At 36.8% G+C, this 20,000-nt stretch overlaps 1 protein-coding gene across 2 annotated transcripts in view; it reads right to left on the bottom strand.

Moving 5' to 3' along the window:
* Nucleotides 1-20,000, bottom strand: part of trappc9 (trafficking protein particle complex subunit 9) — a 210,469-nt gene that overhangs the window by 129,658 nt on the left and 60,811 nt on the right. For both annotated transcript variants that reach the window (XM_081376983.1, XM_081376982.1), the window contains 3 exons: nt 15,584-15,710; nt 14,925-15,057; nt 11,148-11,299 (listed from right to left, as the gene is read on the bottom strand). In XM_081376983.1, the coding sequence (XP_081233109.1) occupies nt 11,148-11,299; nt 14,925-15,057; nt 15,584-15,710 (412 nt within the window). The remainder of the gene's footprint in view (nt 1-11,147; nt 11,300-14,924; nt 15,058-15,583; nt 15,711-20,000) is intronic.

Raw genomic sequence — 20,000 nt, 5'->3', positions numbered from 1 at the left:
AACTAATTTAATAATTGATGATATTTACAACAGAACTGAATCAACACTAAACTGCCTTCAGCAGAACAACAGTTGAAATGCATCATTGTCCTGTTTTCACTGTAAATCTGCTCTGAAACAAACAATCTGTATAGTACAAAGCGCTATATAAATAAAGGTGACTTGACTTGACTAGATTTATTTAATTTTTTTTTTTAAAAGCATTCACTTTAATCGCCTTTAAGGTTGAGTACACAATGCAAACCAGACAGTGGAAAATCTAGACTTATGATCTGTGGCTGTGCTTCAGTTGTAGAAATATTTAAAGAATGTAACCCTGAAAAAAAAATAAAAATAAAAATAAAAGCCAAAGGTATTAATAATAATAAATAATAATAATAATAATACATAAATAATAATAATAATAATAATAATAATGTTTTAGTTCTAGTAATATTTTTAAATAATAATAATAACAACAATAATGTTTTAGCTCTGGCAATATTTATAAAAAATATAAAAATGAAATATTCACGCTAAATAAATGATATAAATTACTTGAAGATGTAACATTTCAGCGATTAAGTAATACTCTAACAGTTCTATGGAGAGGAGAAATACACACATAAAGAGGTCTGAGCCCACAACATCCACTACCTTTCTTAAAAAAAGTATCTAAAACTTCAACATTATTATTTTTGCTTCTTTGCAAGGACTGTCATATCCTTCAAAACATGCAAATCCAGAGTCATGCTGTGAGTGCAAGTGAAAGCAACACAGTCTCATTCATTTGATCATCTCCCACTGTCCCGGAAAGAACTCCTCTCCGGTCTAGAAAAGAGACACGCAAACACACACACAGCGGACAAATCTAAACCCCTGAGCTAAACGTGTGTCTGCCTGGTTAGACAGAGAAAGGTCACTGCTTCAGCCATGAGATTCTCACGGAGAGCTGGACACAGTTTCACGTGCAGTGATCCATACAACACTGATATCTGTCGCACTCATTCTCCTACATACAAACCCACAGATCACTGCCTACATTTTCACTACTTAAAAAAAAAAAAAAGTAAATGTGAGTGGGGTTTGCCAGTGCAAAAGTCATCAACACAATTTCTAAACGGCTCAACTGGTTCTGAGTGGTTGCTATGGTGTTCCACATGGTTGCTAGGGTGTTCTGGGTGGTCAAAAGAGCCCACCAGATCTCTGAAGTCTACTTTTTTTTCTCCATCAGGTGAAAGTCATAAGTCTATAATCAAGTCTAATCAGAATGCACTTATACTTGGGGTGAGGGTTTGAGCAAACTTAGTTATTAAACAGTTTCATTGCCTGATCTTGCACCATATGTTATACACGGCAAATGTCACTGTCAAAGGGAAAAGCATCATCGCTAACTTCAAAAATGTCTGACAGATGATGTAATCTGACATCCATCAATCACAGCTTGATATCAAACAGACTGCGACTACCAAGGTCATAAATTATACATCTATATATATAAAAAAAAAAAAAAAACAGAAACAGCCAGGCCAACACTGAACACCATATGGAGTCAGAAAGAAAGACAGGTAGAACGACTGATCCATCCATCCATCCATACTCTATACATCTCCATTCATACATCTATTCTTTTGTCCATCTGTCTATCTATTTGCCCATTTGATCATCCATCCAACCATCTATCCATCAATCTACCTGTCTATCCATTTATTTATTAGTTTATCCGACATGTCCATATGTCAATACATCAATCTGTCTATCAATCCATTTCTTAATCCATTTATCTATCCGTCCATGGTCTATAAAACCTTCACTTTATAAGATAAAACTTTAAAATATACAAACTATATTTATAAGATTAAGTTTTTAAACTTTAAAGGTCTTTTTGCAGTTGCATGAAATTCAATTCCTTTCTATATCCTTGTTAACTTATAATAGCAAGAAAAAAAAATCTGTTTAAAGTAGTCGTAAGTCGTAAGTGTGTAAAGGTTGAAGTTGCCACAACAGTTTTAAGATGCAAGTATTTAGATGTATTAACCTAAAAGAGAAGAAATAAAATATTTTAAGAGCATGAATTTCCTAGAGTACAGTCAAAAGTATGAACCTTTTCATTGTTAGTGAACTATAATAAAATTCAAGTGCAAAGTATAAGCATGCAAATTATGAGTTTAAGAATGCATCATTTGCCCACTGGTCTCTCTGCGCTCTTTGTCTGAGGGAGAAACTATAGTGCGTGTGTTTGTACACAGATGTCTCATCAGAGCTCTCTCTGCTCATATTTTATTCATTGTTTGCTTGTGCGGGCTACAGGAGACCATGCTGCAGACAAGCCAAAACAACCGCTGTGTGTGTGTGTGTGTGTGTGTGAGAGAGAGAGAGAGAGAGAGAGAGAGAGAGAGAGATAAAGTGTTTCAAAGGTGCTGCAGCCAACACCCACCAATTTAAACCCAAACGGCTCAGTCTGTGTGTGAGATTCGGTGACCTTCATGGTGACCTTGGCTGCTCCTCGTGGGCCTCCATCCTTTAGTTCAGACATGCAGCCATCTGCTCTTTCTACATCCATCACTGGCCTTTATCCAAAACCACCCACGGACATCAGAAATCCAAATCCTCTCCATCCAGAACCTCACGAGTCTCTGGACGCCAACACAATCTTTCCAAGAATTCCAAAAGCCTTGTACAAATATGCAAGATCTTCTCTGTATGTTTGAAAATCTCCCACTGACTCCAAGTTATCTTGGGAAGTTCAGACTTTGCAAATAAATAGGACATGTTGGGCAGGATTTTTCATGTTTCTTTCTCTTTTTTCACTTCCAGCAAAGACATGAAGCTTTTGGTTTCAAAGTGAAGAGCAAAAGAAATGCTTTATCACTGGGTTTATTATTGTGCCGCCACAGGGCAATAGAAATATAGCGTTTAATATGTTAGCTAGCAAGCAATAAAAAAAAAATAAAAATAAAAAAAAATAAAAAATAAATAAAATTAAATTAAATTAAATTAAATATTTAAAAACGACTTTTTATTTCACCACTTAAATTGGCTAAAATGAGTGGTATTTTCTAGTAAGCTTATTGCTTATTATTTATCAACATCACACAATGTATAATTTTACAAAACAACTTTAACATTATTCTTCTGCTGCCTTGTATTAGCAGTATTTCTTTCAGGAAATGCAAATACATTTTGTGATTATTTTCCTCTATTTCATAGTTGTCTCACCAAAAAAAAAACACAAAAAAAAAAAGAAAGAAAGAAAGAAAGAAAAAGTGCTAGACCAAGATATGAGAGACAATGTCATCATAATAAAACTAAGAACTGAAACCTCTGTAAAATAACTTTTATTGGTCTGCGAGACTAAAGCAAGCAGTATCAAAAATATCAGGGGTGACATTTAAAACATGGACGTCATTGATCCAGAACACTCTTCCAATCATTCTTACGTGCTGTGGTAAAAATAGCCTGAACTAGACGGAGAAGCATAAAATACACGTTACACAACTCATTTAGCAAAGACTCTACACCTCAGGGGTCACAAGTTGATGATAAATGTGTTTTATCCTCAGAAAACACGGATGAATATGAACCAAAAGCAATATCCTGACTGAGTTGTGACATTAATGGCTTCTTCCAATTCGGCTAAGATAATGAAAGCACTTAGACCACAACAACAATAAGAGCAGCGCGAGCTTTTTCTCCTAACCGTGGCTCTGAAGCCAGTATTACAGTACCGCTGGGTAATTAGAGGCCCTAATTGGACCATCCACCGCTACATGCTGGTTGAGCCCCTGAAGGCAGCGCGTGCATCGCACACAAGAGTTCTTACAAGCAAATCTGTGTATGCACATGGATGGAGAGTGCACAGAAAAGCTCCCCTGGCCTTTCTGGAATCCTTTCAGAGTCTTTTGAAACACTCCAGAGTCTTTTAAAGCCTTTACCGAGCTTCATACCAATTCTGTTGTGCACTGTGGGGCGGTGTAGCGGTTAGAGGATTAGTTTAGGCAACAATGAAAACCCTCATTCGTGAGACATGTCATATTACAATTAGCGATGAGACATGCAAGAACCAATACCAAGCTTGACACAATGTGAAGAGAGCTCAACATTTGCATTCTTGGTTGGTAAGGTTATGTGCCATTTGCGCTCTTGAGAAAGATATTTAACCCCAGGTTATGTGAAAGTCCTGATTGTGTGCTAATATATAAAGATTTTACAATTCTTCTGCAATGTAAGAACTTCAGATATCCTTGAAACATTAGTCAGCATCTTAATGCTGCAGAGTATTTAGGCTAGGCAGAATAGTAGTAGTGTTTAAGCTAACTGAAGCGTCAGGCAATCTGTTTTAATTAAGAGTGCTGGCAGGAGCTACAGGGGCATGCGGCGTTCAAAGCTTCCTTCAGCCCACAGAGAGCTGCTGATCTACTGCTCCAGCATGACCCAGCATTTCACCAGTGGGATGTAGTGCAACCTGGGTCAGGTCTGGAGTGTTTGAGTTGGTCAGAATGAGGTCCAATCGGAGAGTGGATGATACCACAAAAAAAACCCGATGTGGAACAATCAACAATAAAAAATGTGGTGTGGGGGGGGGGATTATAACACAATGTGCACAATGTGCTATCCTCAAGTGCAAGGTGTCATTTCTTTTCTTTTCTGTGTGTGGTGAGTTTGAAAACAGAATTTAAATACACAAAGAAGCTTCTTATGCTCATGAAGGCCTAATTTATTTGATAAAAAAAAACAGTAATACTGTCAAATATTATTACAATTTACTGTTTTCTATTTTAATGTATTTTAAAATGTAATTTAATCCTGTGATGCAAAGCTGAATTTTCAGCATCATTACTCCAGTCTTCAGTGTCACATGATCCTTCAGAAATCATTCTAATATGCGGATTTGCTGCTCAAGAAACATTTATTTTTATTATCATCAATGTTGAAAACAGTTATGCTGCTTAATATTTTTTTGTGGAAACCATGATGCATTTTATTATGCATTTTATTATTTTTATCATCAAAGAGATTCTGAGTCTTAAACAGATCTCTATTCACAGTCAATTCGCTTTTGATTAAGATAATGTTCCATATGTACTCACAGATAGATTATACTTATCAAGGAGGATCATTTCTTAACTAAAGTTAATGCAATAGCTAACGTAAAATTAAAATTAACCTATTTTTAGCATTTTTTAATGTTGGTTAATGTTAATTGCATAGTAGAATATAAATTAACAGTAACCTAGATAATTTGTGTTTGTAACAAATAAAGTATGCATGAATATATACATATATAAATATATACATGCATCAATAAATCAATTAAAGTGTAAATGCAAAAATAAATGCATGCATGCATGAATGCATAAATAAATACATAAATAAATGTTAGTTAATGATACCTAATGCATTAATTAATGTTGACTGACTGAACTAAAGCGTTACTGTGCATATTCTTGTTGCCTGGCTTGAAAAAAGTAAGTTTCCACTCTGAAAAAGAAGCAAAGGTTAAGATGAAGCCTCAAACATACTGAGCACTGAGGCATTCCCAAAGGAAGAGAGTAGAAGAAAACAAAATCAACATGAAGCAAGAAAACAAGGAACTACCAAAAGTGAAGCGACACACTTGAACATAATCGAGATGGCAAGAGTCAAAACTGCAAGTGATTCACAGATCTGCTCACAGAAGCCAGGTCGAGACCAGTACCAGTGGGTCATGACCCGTACGTGAGCACATGTGCGTGTTTTGACAGCGTAACAGGACGCCAATCATAACGGGGACGGCTAAAAAAGTGAAGTGCACGTCCTTGTGTCTCCACCGGACTGGAATGAACTTCAGTCAAGCTGCATCACATCACACTGCAGAAACGTCCGTCCCAGAGAGACTGACTCCATGCTGAGCTTATAGAAAATAAAGTTTGGCAGTGGGATTTATGCTTGCGTCCCTTCTTGCTGTTTTGATGCGCGTAGGAAGACAGGACAATGTAGAAAGCTAAATCAGGTTATGAGTTTTGAGGCCAGGGCTCAGTCGAAAGAGGAAAACTCCAGCCAAAGTAATTACTGAAGTTAACTAACAAAAGAAAACGCTGGTGCAATCCTCACAAAGACGGAGGAAAATGTTTTCTTCCAACACCACAAAGACCTGAGAAATCTCATTTTTCATTTGGAACATGCTGTCAGGGGTGAAATATAGCGGCATATGGGTACAGGTATGGAGGTTTCTGTATCAGGTGGCATAAATAAAGACTGCTGTGGGCGGCACAGGATGCGGTCCATCCCCATATCTTATTCCTCAGCTTTCTGTTCAGTCATATTCAATGACAACTACAACGCCGGTTTCTGGCTCTACCAGCGATGGAGGAAAGCGACTATGTGTGTGTGTTCCTTTGCCTTTAGGCTGCCTGAAAAACAGGCTTGGGTTGCAGTTGAGCGCTCAAGAACCTGTAGAGACTCACTAGAGGACGGAAAACAAGAAAGAAGGTGAGAAGGAAAGAAATGTGGTAAAGACATGTCCAGAAGCTGACTGTTTCTGTCACAGTCGCCCTTTCTTAAGAAGCGAGAACATGGACAGATCCTCTCACTAAACGTGTCAGGTGAGAGACAGACACACTCAAGGCATTTTCACACCGCAATTTACCTGGAAATACCTTAGAAATCAGATCTGGTGTTCGGTATTTTCTGCCAGCTGTTTATAATCTGATTTGTGACCAAATCATTCTTTCGAGTCGATTCGCTTTACTTAGTTTGTCAAACGGGCAAGCCAATACTGAAGGTCTAAATCGATTTGTGATTCAAGGTGAATCAGTTGGTGGCTCAGTCTGAATTGGTTCATGGTTTAGTCCAAATAAGTTTGTAGTTCAGCCTGAATAGGTTTGTGATCCTGTCAGAATGGGATCAGGGTAATTTTGAAAAGTTTAGCTGTTCAGTCCAAAGCAGATCATGGTTGAAAGCACTACTGAGGTCTTATTAGTACAATTAGGCAATTTTTGTTTCAATAAATTTGTTAAACAGGTAATTAAACAGGTTAGAATCAGTTTGTGAATTAATTTGAATCGGTCAAGGTGATTCAAGGAGAATCAGTTGGTGGTTCAGTCCGAATGGGTTCATGATTCAGTCCGTATTGGTTTGTAATTCATCCTAAAACAGTTAGCAGTTCAGTTTACATCCGTTCATGATTCAGCCCGAATCCTTTGGATAGTTTACTCATTCACTTTAGAAATTTTAGAACACAAACAAAAAAAATGCACTGCATGAAGGGAACATTTACATACAATTAATCAAAATCAAACCTGGAAATACATCTTCCCATCTATCAGCACTGAATAACCTCTTTATTAAGTTCAACACCAGCTTGTGAACGACTGTAGTTCAGGTAAAGACAAACACAGTAACAACAATAATGGTGTATCATACCATGGTTACACAAAAAACTAAACAAAAAAACAGGAAAAGTCTTTATTTGCTCCCACTGGAGAGGTTTTCTGTAATGAGACGGTCCAAAAGGCAGACAGGATAAGATAATTGTGGATGTTTGGTGAGTGTTGAGGAAAGGAAGAAAACATCATTAGCTTCATGCCGCAATAAAGAACCACTTTGATTTCTACATGAGGGTAATTTGCCATGGGGACAATTCACTTGAGCAATTTGTGGAAGAAGAGAGAGATAAAAAAAGAAAGACAGGAAGAGACAATAAGAAATAAAAACCGAAAGAAAGACTACGGTAAGTGCATGTAGAGAGTAAGTGGCCTGATGAGAATTCAATCATTGTTGTCCAGAAATACCTTCTTCAATTAAACCACAGCAGCTTCTGGCTTCTTATTTCCTGTCTAAATCCACTTCCTGTTCCTCATCCCTCCACTACCAAACTTACTTTTGATTGAAATATGTCTCTGAGTCCCTTAAGATGTTGTTAAGCCAATGAAATTATACGTTAATTAGCATTCAGCAAACACACACACACACACACACACACTCAAATAAAGTACATTTTTAATGATATTAGACTATTTTTGTCAATGCATTTCAGTATTAAATGTACTACTAAACGTGTATATATATAAATAAACAATAACAAATAAATAAAATATGAACTACATTTAGATGAGCTTTATTAATATATATATAAAAAGATTCCTATTTTAGGATGAGGCGTTTGGTACCTCTTTATTTGTATGGATATTAATGTGTATGAATAGTAATGATAATTTAATAACTTAACTGAAGCACCTGGCTCCTAAGACATTAGGTATTTCTCAAGTTTAGAAATGGTTAGTTATAAAAAAGCAAATTGTGAAACAGACAGGTGAGCTAGTTAGTGTCTGGGGATCCTGGTTTATGCACAGCAGGGACGGCAAGCGCTTTGACATTTCCAGATCCGAATGGGACACGATTCATGGATATTTTTTCTCTCTCCTGGTTTCTTTTCCATTGGCCATGTCAACCGCTAGTACGAAACTAGACATGATATTTATAGTCCCACTGCAGCCTTCAGGAGATTCTGACTCTCACTCTCTCTCACTCTCTCTCTCTCATTTCAACTCCAAAAAGAAAGAGATGATATACAAACAAATGTGTGTGAACTCACCCTAAGGATGTTTTGAAAATTCGTGCCATGAAAATATTCCATTGGGTTGGTAAAGCTTTCCTGGGCTGCACTTAATCCATATCTTTCAGCATTAATAACCAACAAAATGCAGTTCAAATCCAGTTTCTTGGCTGCTTGCAAACCACAGAGGAGCGTTTTGCAGGGGTTTTGCCAGGTGTGACCCAAACAAATCTGATTTAAGCAATTAAAAACAACCTTTCCTGTCAAACTGGGCAATTCTTGGCCAGTATAACCAGCAAAGTGGACCAGACCTGCCAATAATCAAAAGATTGACTCTTTGAGACTAGTAGGAACATGACAATGCAATCATTTAGGCTACATTTATTAAGAAAATCTGTCTAAATTTCAACAGCAAACTTCTCTCTTTTTCGTTTCCTGAATGTAGAGAAACACATCAAGGTGCTGCCCAAAAAAACATGAGATGTGTGAAAAGATATTCATTATTTTCTTATTTCTGAAATCATGTCCCATCAGATAGAGCCGCTGAAGCTTAACAGACCTTCTTACATAAAACATAACAGTAAAACACAAAATCATTCCCCTTGGAAAATACATATTTTTCAGCATTCACCCTCTGATTAATTTCTTCCATTTTGTGATAGTAATTCATACTTCGGTGCTTTTATTTATTTATTTATTTATTAGTAGTGTTTACCAAGTCAAGCATCACTATTACTATTGCTCATAATTTAGGTCAGTGATTTGAACTTGAATTATTAAACTTCGGAGTGTAACTCTGCAATGTTTGCCTGCCAGACAATAAATATGGCAGAAAACTCCCACAGACGTACACTACAGAAAGATCCAGAGTCATATCTAAAGACAAGAATATCACGGAGACTTGAGGGTGGATCACCTCACAACTACCCACAACACCATGCTTAAAACCACTAACAACCTAGCAACAACAAAACAGCACACTGGAAACCCCTCACAAAATTATTACATTATGTGCAAAACGGCTTCAAAAAGCAACTCAGTGGGTTGCATAAACCACTGGTTCACTATGTCATAAGGATGCTATGGTATAATTAAGTTTCAAGTTGAAGCCCAAAATTGATGCACCTCTCAGGGGAGTTTGCATGTAAAAACAGCGTATTTTGGAGTATTTTTTAACATTATAAGTTGTCCCAAAAAACCTTAGTGGTGGGTCACTAAAAATGGCATTAACTTCTAAATTAAAACACTGTGGAACATACACATACAATACTGTTCAAAGGTTTTTTTGTTTTTTGTTTTTTATCAAAAATACAGTTAAAACAGTAATTTGTGAAATATTACCATCTAAAATAACTGATTTCTATTTGAATTTATTTTAAAATGTAATATTTTCCTGTGATGCAATGCTGAATTTTATGCAGTCTTTTAATCAGCCATTACTCCAGTCTGCTCATATTTGGTGCTTTGGTGGTTTTTTTTTTTTGGTTTTTTTTGTTTTTTTGGTAGGACTCTATTTTACAGTCCAGTTCCCTATACTATGTACTTATAATAGTAATTGCAATAACTGGATAATAATAGGGAACTAACCCTGAACCTATCCCTAAACCTAACTTTAACCCAAGTAGTTATATTGTATTATATTACCAGTGCTTTCTTAGATCACTACACCGTAAGTACACTGTAAGTACACGACACGTATTGTAAAATAAAGTGTAACCCATTTCTTTTTATTATCAATGATGAACACACAATTGTATCATCAATGTTGATATTATTGTGGAAACCGTGATACTTTTTTTCAGGATTCTTTCAGCAATTATTTGAGACACAACAATAGAAATCTTTTGTAACATTATAAATGTCTCTGCTGTCACTTTTAATTAATTTGCCTGAATCATCTTTGCTGAATACAAACGTCAAAACAACATAAACCTCACTAATCGACTCGATGATTGTTGGCCGACTAGTTAATCTACTGGTGATTATCCATTTGCGTTTTTCCAATTAAAGACATTCACAAATGTTCTCATAGGAACAATCTCAGATTTAGCTCTTTCTGGGGCCAAATCCATCATAGTACAGCTAAGTACATCCACACACACACACACACACACACACACACACACACACACACACACACGGCTCAGTCAAAGGACAGCTCCACATCAACTTCAAAGAAAGGAGTGTGAGTGTGCGTGCGTGTGTGGGTGCCTGCATCGGCCACCTGCTCAGTCACCGATGCTGAAAGCTGACTGGGATTAGAGAACCCACACACACACACACACCGAGAAATGGAGTCCAAAGACAACGCTTTTCATGTTCGCATGTGTGTGGAATACCACTAAGAGCATCATGTGGTCTTATTTTCCATCCACAAAGACGCAGAGACGAATGTGCGTAAAAGCAGACGTCTTTATTCAAAGAGAGAGCACATCAAAACAGTGGAGTCACAAGGAATCTCAGATGGGCTCGAGTGATCAGACTAATGCACAGACTCTATTACGAACTCAGAACAATCAGCGCAGCCTTTGAACCGCCGTCCCATAACAGGACGTGCGCTGTATCAAAACCGACGGAGCATTTACCGCGCGATAAAGAGCGAGATGGTGTTTAGACTGTATGTTTTGTGTACCTTTAGTGCTGAGAGTTTTGGACGTCAGCTCCAGCGTGTTCAGCGTCTCTGTGCCGATGTTCTCCAGGGTGATGGTCAACTGCTGGGTCTCTCCATTAAACAGCTGCAGGGACACGCTAGTGGACAGGTCTTCACTAGACAGATGAGCCGACCTGGGCCGAGACAAAAAACACAAAGACTAAAATCATTAAATGTTCATTGGGGGTGTAAATAATTGCTTTGACAACAACTCAGTTGTGATTCTTTATTAAAGTATGTGAGGCATCATGAAATTGTCACAATTTGATTATATTTCATTTTTTATATGATTGTAAATGCTAAATGTAAAAAACGTCCATAGACGTTCTGAAGACACAAACGTAAATCCAGGGGCAATTTACAACAGTGAAAAAAATTACATTTTAAATTACTTTTACTTTTAGTTTAACTTTAAAAAGTTGAACTTTTTACTATAGACAAGCTCTTTTGATTGCCTTGCATAATAAACGAGAATCTCAGAGTGCACCTGTGGAGAAAAGTGTCTGCCAAATAAATTAATATAAAACACTGGGTGTTATTATAGCTATTATAATCAATTATTCATTTGCATATTCATTGCATTGAAATTAGATGTATGCATTTACATCTCTAATGTTCTTAAATAAAGAAAGATAGACAAATCAGATATGACAGACAGATAGACAGATAGAAGTTAAATAGCACAGTCAGATACATTTGGGTAGCTATTTTCTAGTCAATGAAGTTCTTTAATAGAAAATTAATAACTTTTAAACAGATTTATTTACCAGGCTTACATTTCGATTACATGTCACCATAACGTTAACAAACAAAACATTTGCTTATTTAGCTCAAAATCTTGCTAAATGTATTTTCATGTTGGTCCAGATAGCGCACACCCTAGAGGACTATTGTAAAGTCCAGCCAATGACGATGTCAATAAGTTCAATGACTCTTTTAATTGAAAGGTGGAACCTTCTTTCCTACAGCCGCTGTTCAATTAAAAGAGTCAATCGCCTTATTAGGGCTTCGCCTCAGTGATTTCTCATGTGGCTTGTCCCCTTATATCACCTCTAATTTAGCAATGCCACACACGCTTCTAGTTGAATGAGAAAAAAAAAAAAAAAAAAATCATGAGGATGTGCAAAAGCATGCTGCAAAAATTCAGATTCACCTTTGTGCATGAAAAATCAAAAGTCTTTAAAAAGAGAGAACACCCTGAGGCAGGGGCCATTTAAAAACTGTTCTGTCCCATCAGTTTCTCCTCAATTGTGCTGTTTGTTCCACTCAGAGTGTCTGAAAAACCTTTAGTCAATCATTTAAAGGTTTTAATCCATTTTTCATGTCTTCAAATCATAGATTTGTCAAAAAGCATTTGCACTAAAGTTTGACTCTAAGTGCCCCTTCAAGAAGCTCAAAAGAAAGTGAAAAAATTAGTGTGGATGGATCAAAATGAAGGCCTCAACATTTTGTTTTCTGAAGTATCAATTCACAACAAAAAATGTCCATGAATTAATTAATTTGCATGTCATAAAAAAAGACTGACTTAAGGAAAAAACAGTTCAGTTCACTTGAACAGGAAAAGCCAAAATCTACAAAACTGTTGGCTAAACTTAATTCATATGCACGTTCTAGAGTAAATAAACTATGATAGCTGGTACTTTTAACTGAAAGGGGGGATTTATACAGCTGCCATATTTGGACTTACAAATTGTTCCATTCAATTTTATACATCTCCTCCTCCTTATAATGTCTCTGACCAAACCTTTATTCCAGCAGAGCCACACTAAATCAACTAATTTCATTTCATTGCATTCTGAATGTCATTTCAGACTGATTCGTTTAAGTTTGAAGAATAATATTTGGAATGTACTCGAGAATAAATATGTTTCCAGCAGCTTTTCCTGCAGAGCTAAATGTGATTAAAATGACTGACAATCCTGTCAAACGGAGTATAATGCAGTGTGTGTGTGTGCGTGTCTATAAGGAATTACTGTAATTAGCTCTGGGTGCTTTGGGATCTTTCAGAGTCTCCAGCCTGCCAAAATAGTCTCAAACAAGCCATTTTAAAGAAGAAGTGAAAAAAGAGGGTGAAAGTTTATCGTCATAATAACTGCATAAAAGTACGTAAAATTGTTCTCATGTAAAAATCTAAACAGACCCAAAACATGTGCCAAGATACATTTTTATAATGTTGTTGAATCCAGAAATCGTAACTCAATATGGTGTCTGTAGAGATTAAAAGAGCCATTTGTCATTTTAATCATTTGCTGATTAAAGGTGGTAACAGTGATTTCAGGCCCAAAAATATTTTATCACATTCATCTAATCTTTCCTAACGATCCGCTAGCTGCCCGCCCCATAAGCATGCCGTCAAAAAACGTGTCTCTGTAGGCAGCCTAGGCTCTGAGATCTGCACACAAAAACAAATGGTTTAGCCAAACACTCAAAACCAAAACAAATAGTGTTCCAACCAATCACCGACAGGGGGAGGGTGTTGTGAGGTTTTGTGCTCGTGCACGGCTGCACGCGAAGTCAGAGCTGAAGAAAAAGCTGGCTCAAAACCTCACAACACCCTCCCCCTGTCGGTGATTGGTTGGAACACTATTTGTTTTGGTTTTGAGTGTTTGGCTAAACCATTTGTTTTTGTGTGCAGATCTCAGAGCCTAGGCTGCCTACAGAGACGCGTTTTTTTGACGGCATGCTTATGGGGCGGGCAGCTAGCGGATCGTTAGGAAAGATTAGATGAATGTGATAAAAATATTTTTGGGCCTGAAATCACTGATACCACCTTTAATACTAGAACATGATTGACCATTAGCTGGACAAGCCTGAAAAATAAATTTTCCCAACATGATTCGAGCAATGCAGCATCAAATAAAAAAAAAATAAACAGCATAAAGCAGTGTAAAAGTAGCTATTTTCAAAGTCTTCTGAAGTTAACACTACAGTTTTCTGAGGAACAGACTGAACTCCACCTGTGTATCCTCTACTGTACACATGTAAGAACTTGAGGAGGACTGACTTCATACATCCACCAACAAACCCCAAAACACCAGTTGATTAAAAAAAAACATTGCCTGCAGGTTTTGAGAATCGAGAATCCCCTGCTCGCCTAAAACACACACACACAGACACACACACACTGTTCCGCATCATTTTTACTCTCTTTCCTCCTCCTCACCAGAACTACATAATGCCTAATCTCAACTGCTATGTCAAGCCTGTCTTTTCTTAAAGGGATAGTTCACCCAAAAATTACTTTAAGGTGTTGGCACTGGTGCCAAAAGACAAAAATAAATGATATTATATAAATTATGATTCCTACAAGCATGAAATAGTGTGGTACGAAATAGTTCAAACGATCACGTTTTCAATCAATAATATATTATATGTTTCAAAGAATCAACGGCATGAATTTTGCGGCAAAACTTTATTATCTGGTGGGCTGATAAAAACCGCTGCAATCCTGACTCTCAAAACCTGCCAACAGCAGCCAGCCAATCACAACAGATTTCCTGCCAGCACTTTATTTCTGTGTTCAATATGCATCAGGCGGTCCGTGGGCTTTCCATGAGCAATCGGGCATGCTGTCTGAGGCTGAGAATAACCACCTGAACGCTTCCTCTGATATTTGACAGCACTGAGCAAAGTGACATCTCTATAAAACCTGTGTTTTGCGAGCAGGCTACAGCAATTGAAATATTATCATAAGAGAATGTGATATAATTAAATCGCCTTATAATTATTGTATATTTTTAAGAAGAAAAGCGCCTGAACCTCGGTAAGGACGTGCAGAGCTGCAGTCGTGGGAGTGACGGCACCACCTCCACCATACAGCCGCTGCTCTTCACCCCCACCAGACCCTCCAGAAGACAGTCACTGCTCACCCCGAACACCGACGTGTGGTATCCTGCACAACAAACTATATTAGTCAAAATCATATTTAAAAATCTTGCATAATCACAGACCACACTAACGATCTGGAGGCAATTAGAGCTTATTAAAGTCTTCCGAAACACGCTCATGCTTTGTAGACATTAAGAAATGCTGGAATGACCATAACAGGGATCAATGAGTTTATCCTATTTTAATGAGAGGATATTTAGCTGGTTTATTCGAGCAGAGAAACACTTTGCTTGTTTTTCAGTTTGACTTGATCTCTGCATTATTACACCATTATGAACCAGAATAAATGTTCAGAAAAAAAATATTTTTTTTTTATTATTTTTTTTTATTTACCTCACTGGTCCATTGATTTTGAAACACTAGAATACTGATGAATTCAAAAACAACTCCATTTACCTACTTACTTTACTTAATAATATAAAAACAGAATACATATTCACAACCCAATCAATTCCCAATTGATCAAAAAATCATTGTTTTCTCTCTGGATATTCAGCTTCAGTTCTGATTAGAGGTGTTGTAAAACTCACCGTTGACAGTGATGTTGCCTGCGGTGCGTGGAACTCCGACCAGAGTCACCGGATACAGGCCAGACTCCGCTGGCAACGACAGAGCGGCGGGAAGAGACTCAAAATCTACACCTGATGTCAACAGACCCTGAGAACACAATCACAGAGGATATAGTGCTCAATACACATTGGTAAATATATAGTGGTAATGTTATGTACAGTATATATATATATATATATGTTTCATGTATCAGAGAAGTGTGAAGAACTAGTAAATAATGACTACATTTTCATTAAAGTCCACGTGAACCGTAAGTTGCAAACGACTTTTCTCCAGTGTTGTGACGTAAAGGGAATATTGAACAGAGAGCAGGGTTTTACTCTAGCGCTCCTCCTCTCCATCTCTCACTCATAGCAGACTAACGGTTTGAGGGGAGTGGTTAAGCGTGTTTAACCCAAGCCGTCAAACTGACGTCATCAGAAAAGGAACGAAAACACACGGTCTTACTGATTTACTGATTTTTTTTGTTTTTTTTTTTTACTCTAGCTTTTGTCTATGCATTAAAGATAATAACACTATAATAAATAGATAAGACACAAATGCAGAAGCCAAAAGCAGAATGAAAAGACAGAAATAGATCAATGAAAAACACAACAAGGTTTTAGTTTTTTTTTTTTTCACGGTTCTTTTCCTTTTCTCTTTTTTTTTCTCCAAACATCATATAATCAATCATCCTGATATCAATCTGATATGGAGGAGATGAAATCACTCCCAGCATGCTCTCCCCATTACCCATGGAGAAAATTGCTCCTGCTCACAGAACTACAAAGAAAGGAACCAGCGTTCCCAGAATCACAGCGGCAGATGAGAGCGAGAGACAGAGACAGATTGAAAACCAGCCGTTTACTCCTCCGTCGCGGAGGTGAGGGCCGACTATTACTACACCTCCAGAAGTCAAGCTGCTCTCCGAGGAGTTTTCCCACCTTCTATTCATACACGAGACACCACTCAAGACTTCATCAAATGTGCTTTATGGGGTTTTTATCATATTAGCCTGAATGAACCCATTAAACTCAGAACTCAACAGGAAGAGGATTTTCCATTTCTCCTGATATTCGGTCCGCTCAGTGTCCAACGTCTCCGTGACATGAAACGTTTCCATCTATCCAAAGAGAACTTTAAAGTGAATCCATTTTAGTCAAGCAATTTGGAATTACATTTCACACCCAACATATTACAGAGTCAAACTAAATATTTAATGAAAGAAAAAAAAGATGCTGCGTTTTATTTATCATCAGCTAATTTCCAGATCAAAGAGTGCAATAGGAGAGAGAGCGGCACCAGCACTGGTAAGATCATTGAGTCTCATTACTATTAATGGAGTTGATTGTGTTTTAAGCGTCTGCGAGTTTCCACTTCAGTTTCATTTGCTGCAGTTTGCGCTTTCTGAAGAGATACTCAGCTACTCATCTGCGGAGATGCATGTTTAAGTAGCGCTGTCATATAGCCTATAACATGCTCTTATATGTTTATTTTTTAATATTTTGGGAGGAATAAAATGTACATAGGCTATGTGGTTTCAACAACCAGATGCGTTTACACTTGCACAGTTTCATCTGGAATGTGTCTCACACCTCCTCCTGAAGTGGATTACATTTCTGGATTTAAATCTGGCCTTTTTACGTTTGGATAGCTATCCGATCAGAGAAAACACATGAACTGACCAGGTGATACAATATATCTGTTCTGAGAAATCATAAACATCTCTGCACTATGCTGTGAAAATCTCAAAAAGAGCCGGGAGAGCAACCCATGCTTTTAAGTCAATTAAAAAACAGAGCAGTTGGCTTTCTTGACATGTTTTTAGGATGGCGAGGTTGAAGAGATTGTGGCGGTCTAATTCAAAGTCTGTCAGTAAAATCAAAGTCAGGCAGAAGTTAGTAAAACGCATGAAATCACTTACAGCAACTTTAACAACTCCACTGTCTCTAGAACGTGAATGAAGGAGACTCAAAAGACTCCAAGATGTCTCACTCATTCAAACTCTGAACAGTTGAGCAGCTTTGTAATGAAGACACATAATAATGCAATTAAAGATATCTGCTTTTATGTAGTCAAACCTTAATTAGCCATAGGCTACAATGACATGTTCAGCTCTGAAGGCTAGTTGTAAGTGCTTAACCTGTAAAACAGTTTACTATGTAAAACCTGCGGCTCATATTGTATGGAGGGATTCACTATTGTATAAGCCGTATTTTGAAATAACTCATTTGCATTTCCTTCCTCAAAAGGTTAATTAGCTTGACAACTAATGCTAACGATCTGTTCTTTTCCGGCCAGGATGTCTAACGGCAGACTTTCTTCAGCTGCTACAAAGACCCCGTGGAAATATATGCTCTTTGTGTGTCTTTTTTCCCCTGTTCCACCTGACGAAAATTATACAACCCATTTTCAAAAGCACCGTACCATAATCATACACTTAATTAAACCGAGAGCAGAGTCAAAAAAAAAATTTCAAAGCAGTTTCATGAACTGAAGACATTTGCAATTAATATTTCATATGTAGCAAAACAGTTTTTAATGCCTATATAAATAAATTAAATTACAAAATTATAAAATAAATGAATTAAAAATTAAACACCTTAGGCCTAGTAGTAACAAAGATGATCAATGTTGGAAACAGTTGTGCTGCTTAATGTTTTTTTTATAACCTGAGATACTTTTTTCAGGATTATTTGATGAATAAAAAGTTAAAAAGAACTGTATTTATTCAGAATAGAAATCTTTTGTAACAATATACACTACCGTTCAAAAGTTTGGGAACAATAACTATTTTTTTTTTAAGAAATTAGTACTTTAATTCAACAAGGATGCGTTAAATTGATAAAAGGTGATGATAACGATTTATATTGTTAGAAATGTTTTTATTTTGAATAAATGCTGTTTTTATGAATAAATGCTGTTAACGTTTTACTCATCAATGAATCCTGAAAAAAGTATTCCAAAAAAATATATTAAACAGCACAACTGTTTCCATCATTGATAATAACTGAGTATCAAATCATCATATTAGAATGATTTCTGAAGGATCATAAGACACCAAAGACTGGAGTACTAGCTGATGAAAATTCAGCTTTGCATCACAAAAATAAATTACATTTTAAAATATATTAAAAAAGAGAACCATTATTTTAAATTGTAACAATATTTCATAATATTACTGTTTTTTTTTTTTTGTTTTTTTTTTTACTGCAGGCTTGATGAGCATAAGAGACTTCTTTCAAAAACATTAAAAATAGTAATGTTTCCAAACTTTTGACTGGTACTATATATATATATATATATATATATATATATATATATATATATATATATATATATATATATATATATATATATACAGTGCTATGCATAAGTTTAGACACCCATGCTAAAGTTGACTAAAAAGAGGAATAAAAAATCATCTTTTGGAAATTGAACTTAATGCCTTAATTAAAAAAAATAGGAAAAATCCAACCTTTAAGGACACCAATTTTCTTTGTGAATGAATAATGTATTGTAAATAAATAAATGTTCTTCCTTAAAATACAGGGTGCATAAGTTTGGACACCCCTATGTTAAATTCCCATAGAGGCAGGCAGATTTTTATTTTTAAAGGCCAGTTACTTCATGGATCCAGGATACTATGCATCCTGATAAAGTTCCCTTGGCCTTTGGAATTAAAATAGCCCCACATCATCACATAGCCTTCACCATAGCTTTGACAGACAGCATTGTGGTACACTGAATTAATTCTGTGCGGCCACTGTAAGGTCAGCTGTAAGGTCAGACTGGTTCATACTGGCACCATCCGTGGTGCCATCTGACACTGGCTGTGAGTTTTATAGGGCATCATGCTGATTCCATCTGGGGGCAGATCTGGGCATGTATGGAACAACACAACTCACCTACAGAGTCATTTTTCTTTTCACACATCTATACTAAAGTCTATGCCTGGTGGGAAAGGACATAAAAAACCTTTGGACTGGCGCTTAACCTCTAGCTGGAGTGCACACCTATGCCCTGAGTCTGTGGGGTGTCTATGGTCTAACGGTTATGGATCTGGGCTGCTAACATAAAGACAGTGGATTTAATCCAATAGTCACTTTAATCACAGAACTTTTCCATCACTATTGTGCCCTTGAGAAAAGTGGGTATTTCAGTTCCTTTGGGGAATACAAATATAGCTCTGTTCCCAGCCTCGGTGAGCTGCCTACCTAGACAGCGTTAGGCATCACAGGTGTGAAATTTTGTAAAAATACTAAGAATGCATTGCAGCAAGCTATGTAATTCATCCTCTCCTCGGGTCCCGAAACCCATTTAAAAAAAATAAAATAAAAAAATTGAGTGTTCATCAGAGTGGTCCAAGGCCTTAGGACTTTTGTCACACTTGAACCA

Source organism: Scardinius erythrophthalmus (genome assembly GCF_964197995.2).
Source record: "Scardinius erythrophthalmus genome assembly, chromosome: 10".
In the NCBI taxonomy this organism is placed as follows: Eukaryota; Metazoa; Chordata; class Actinopteri; order Cypriniformes; family Leuciscidae; genus Scardinius; species Scardinius erythrophthalmus.
This window is presented reverse-complemented; position numbering and strand designations above follow the sequence as displayed.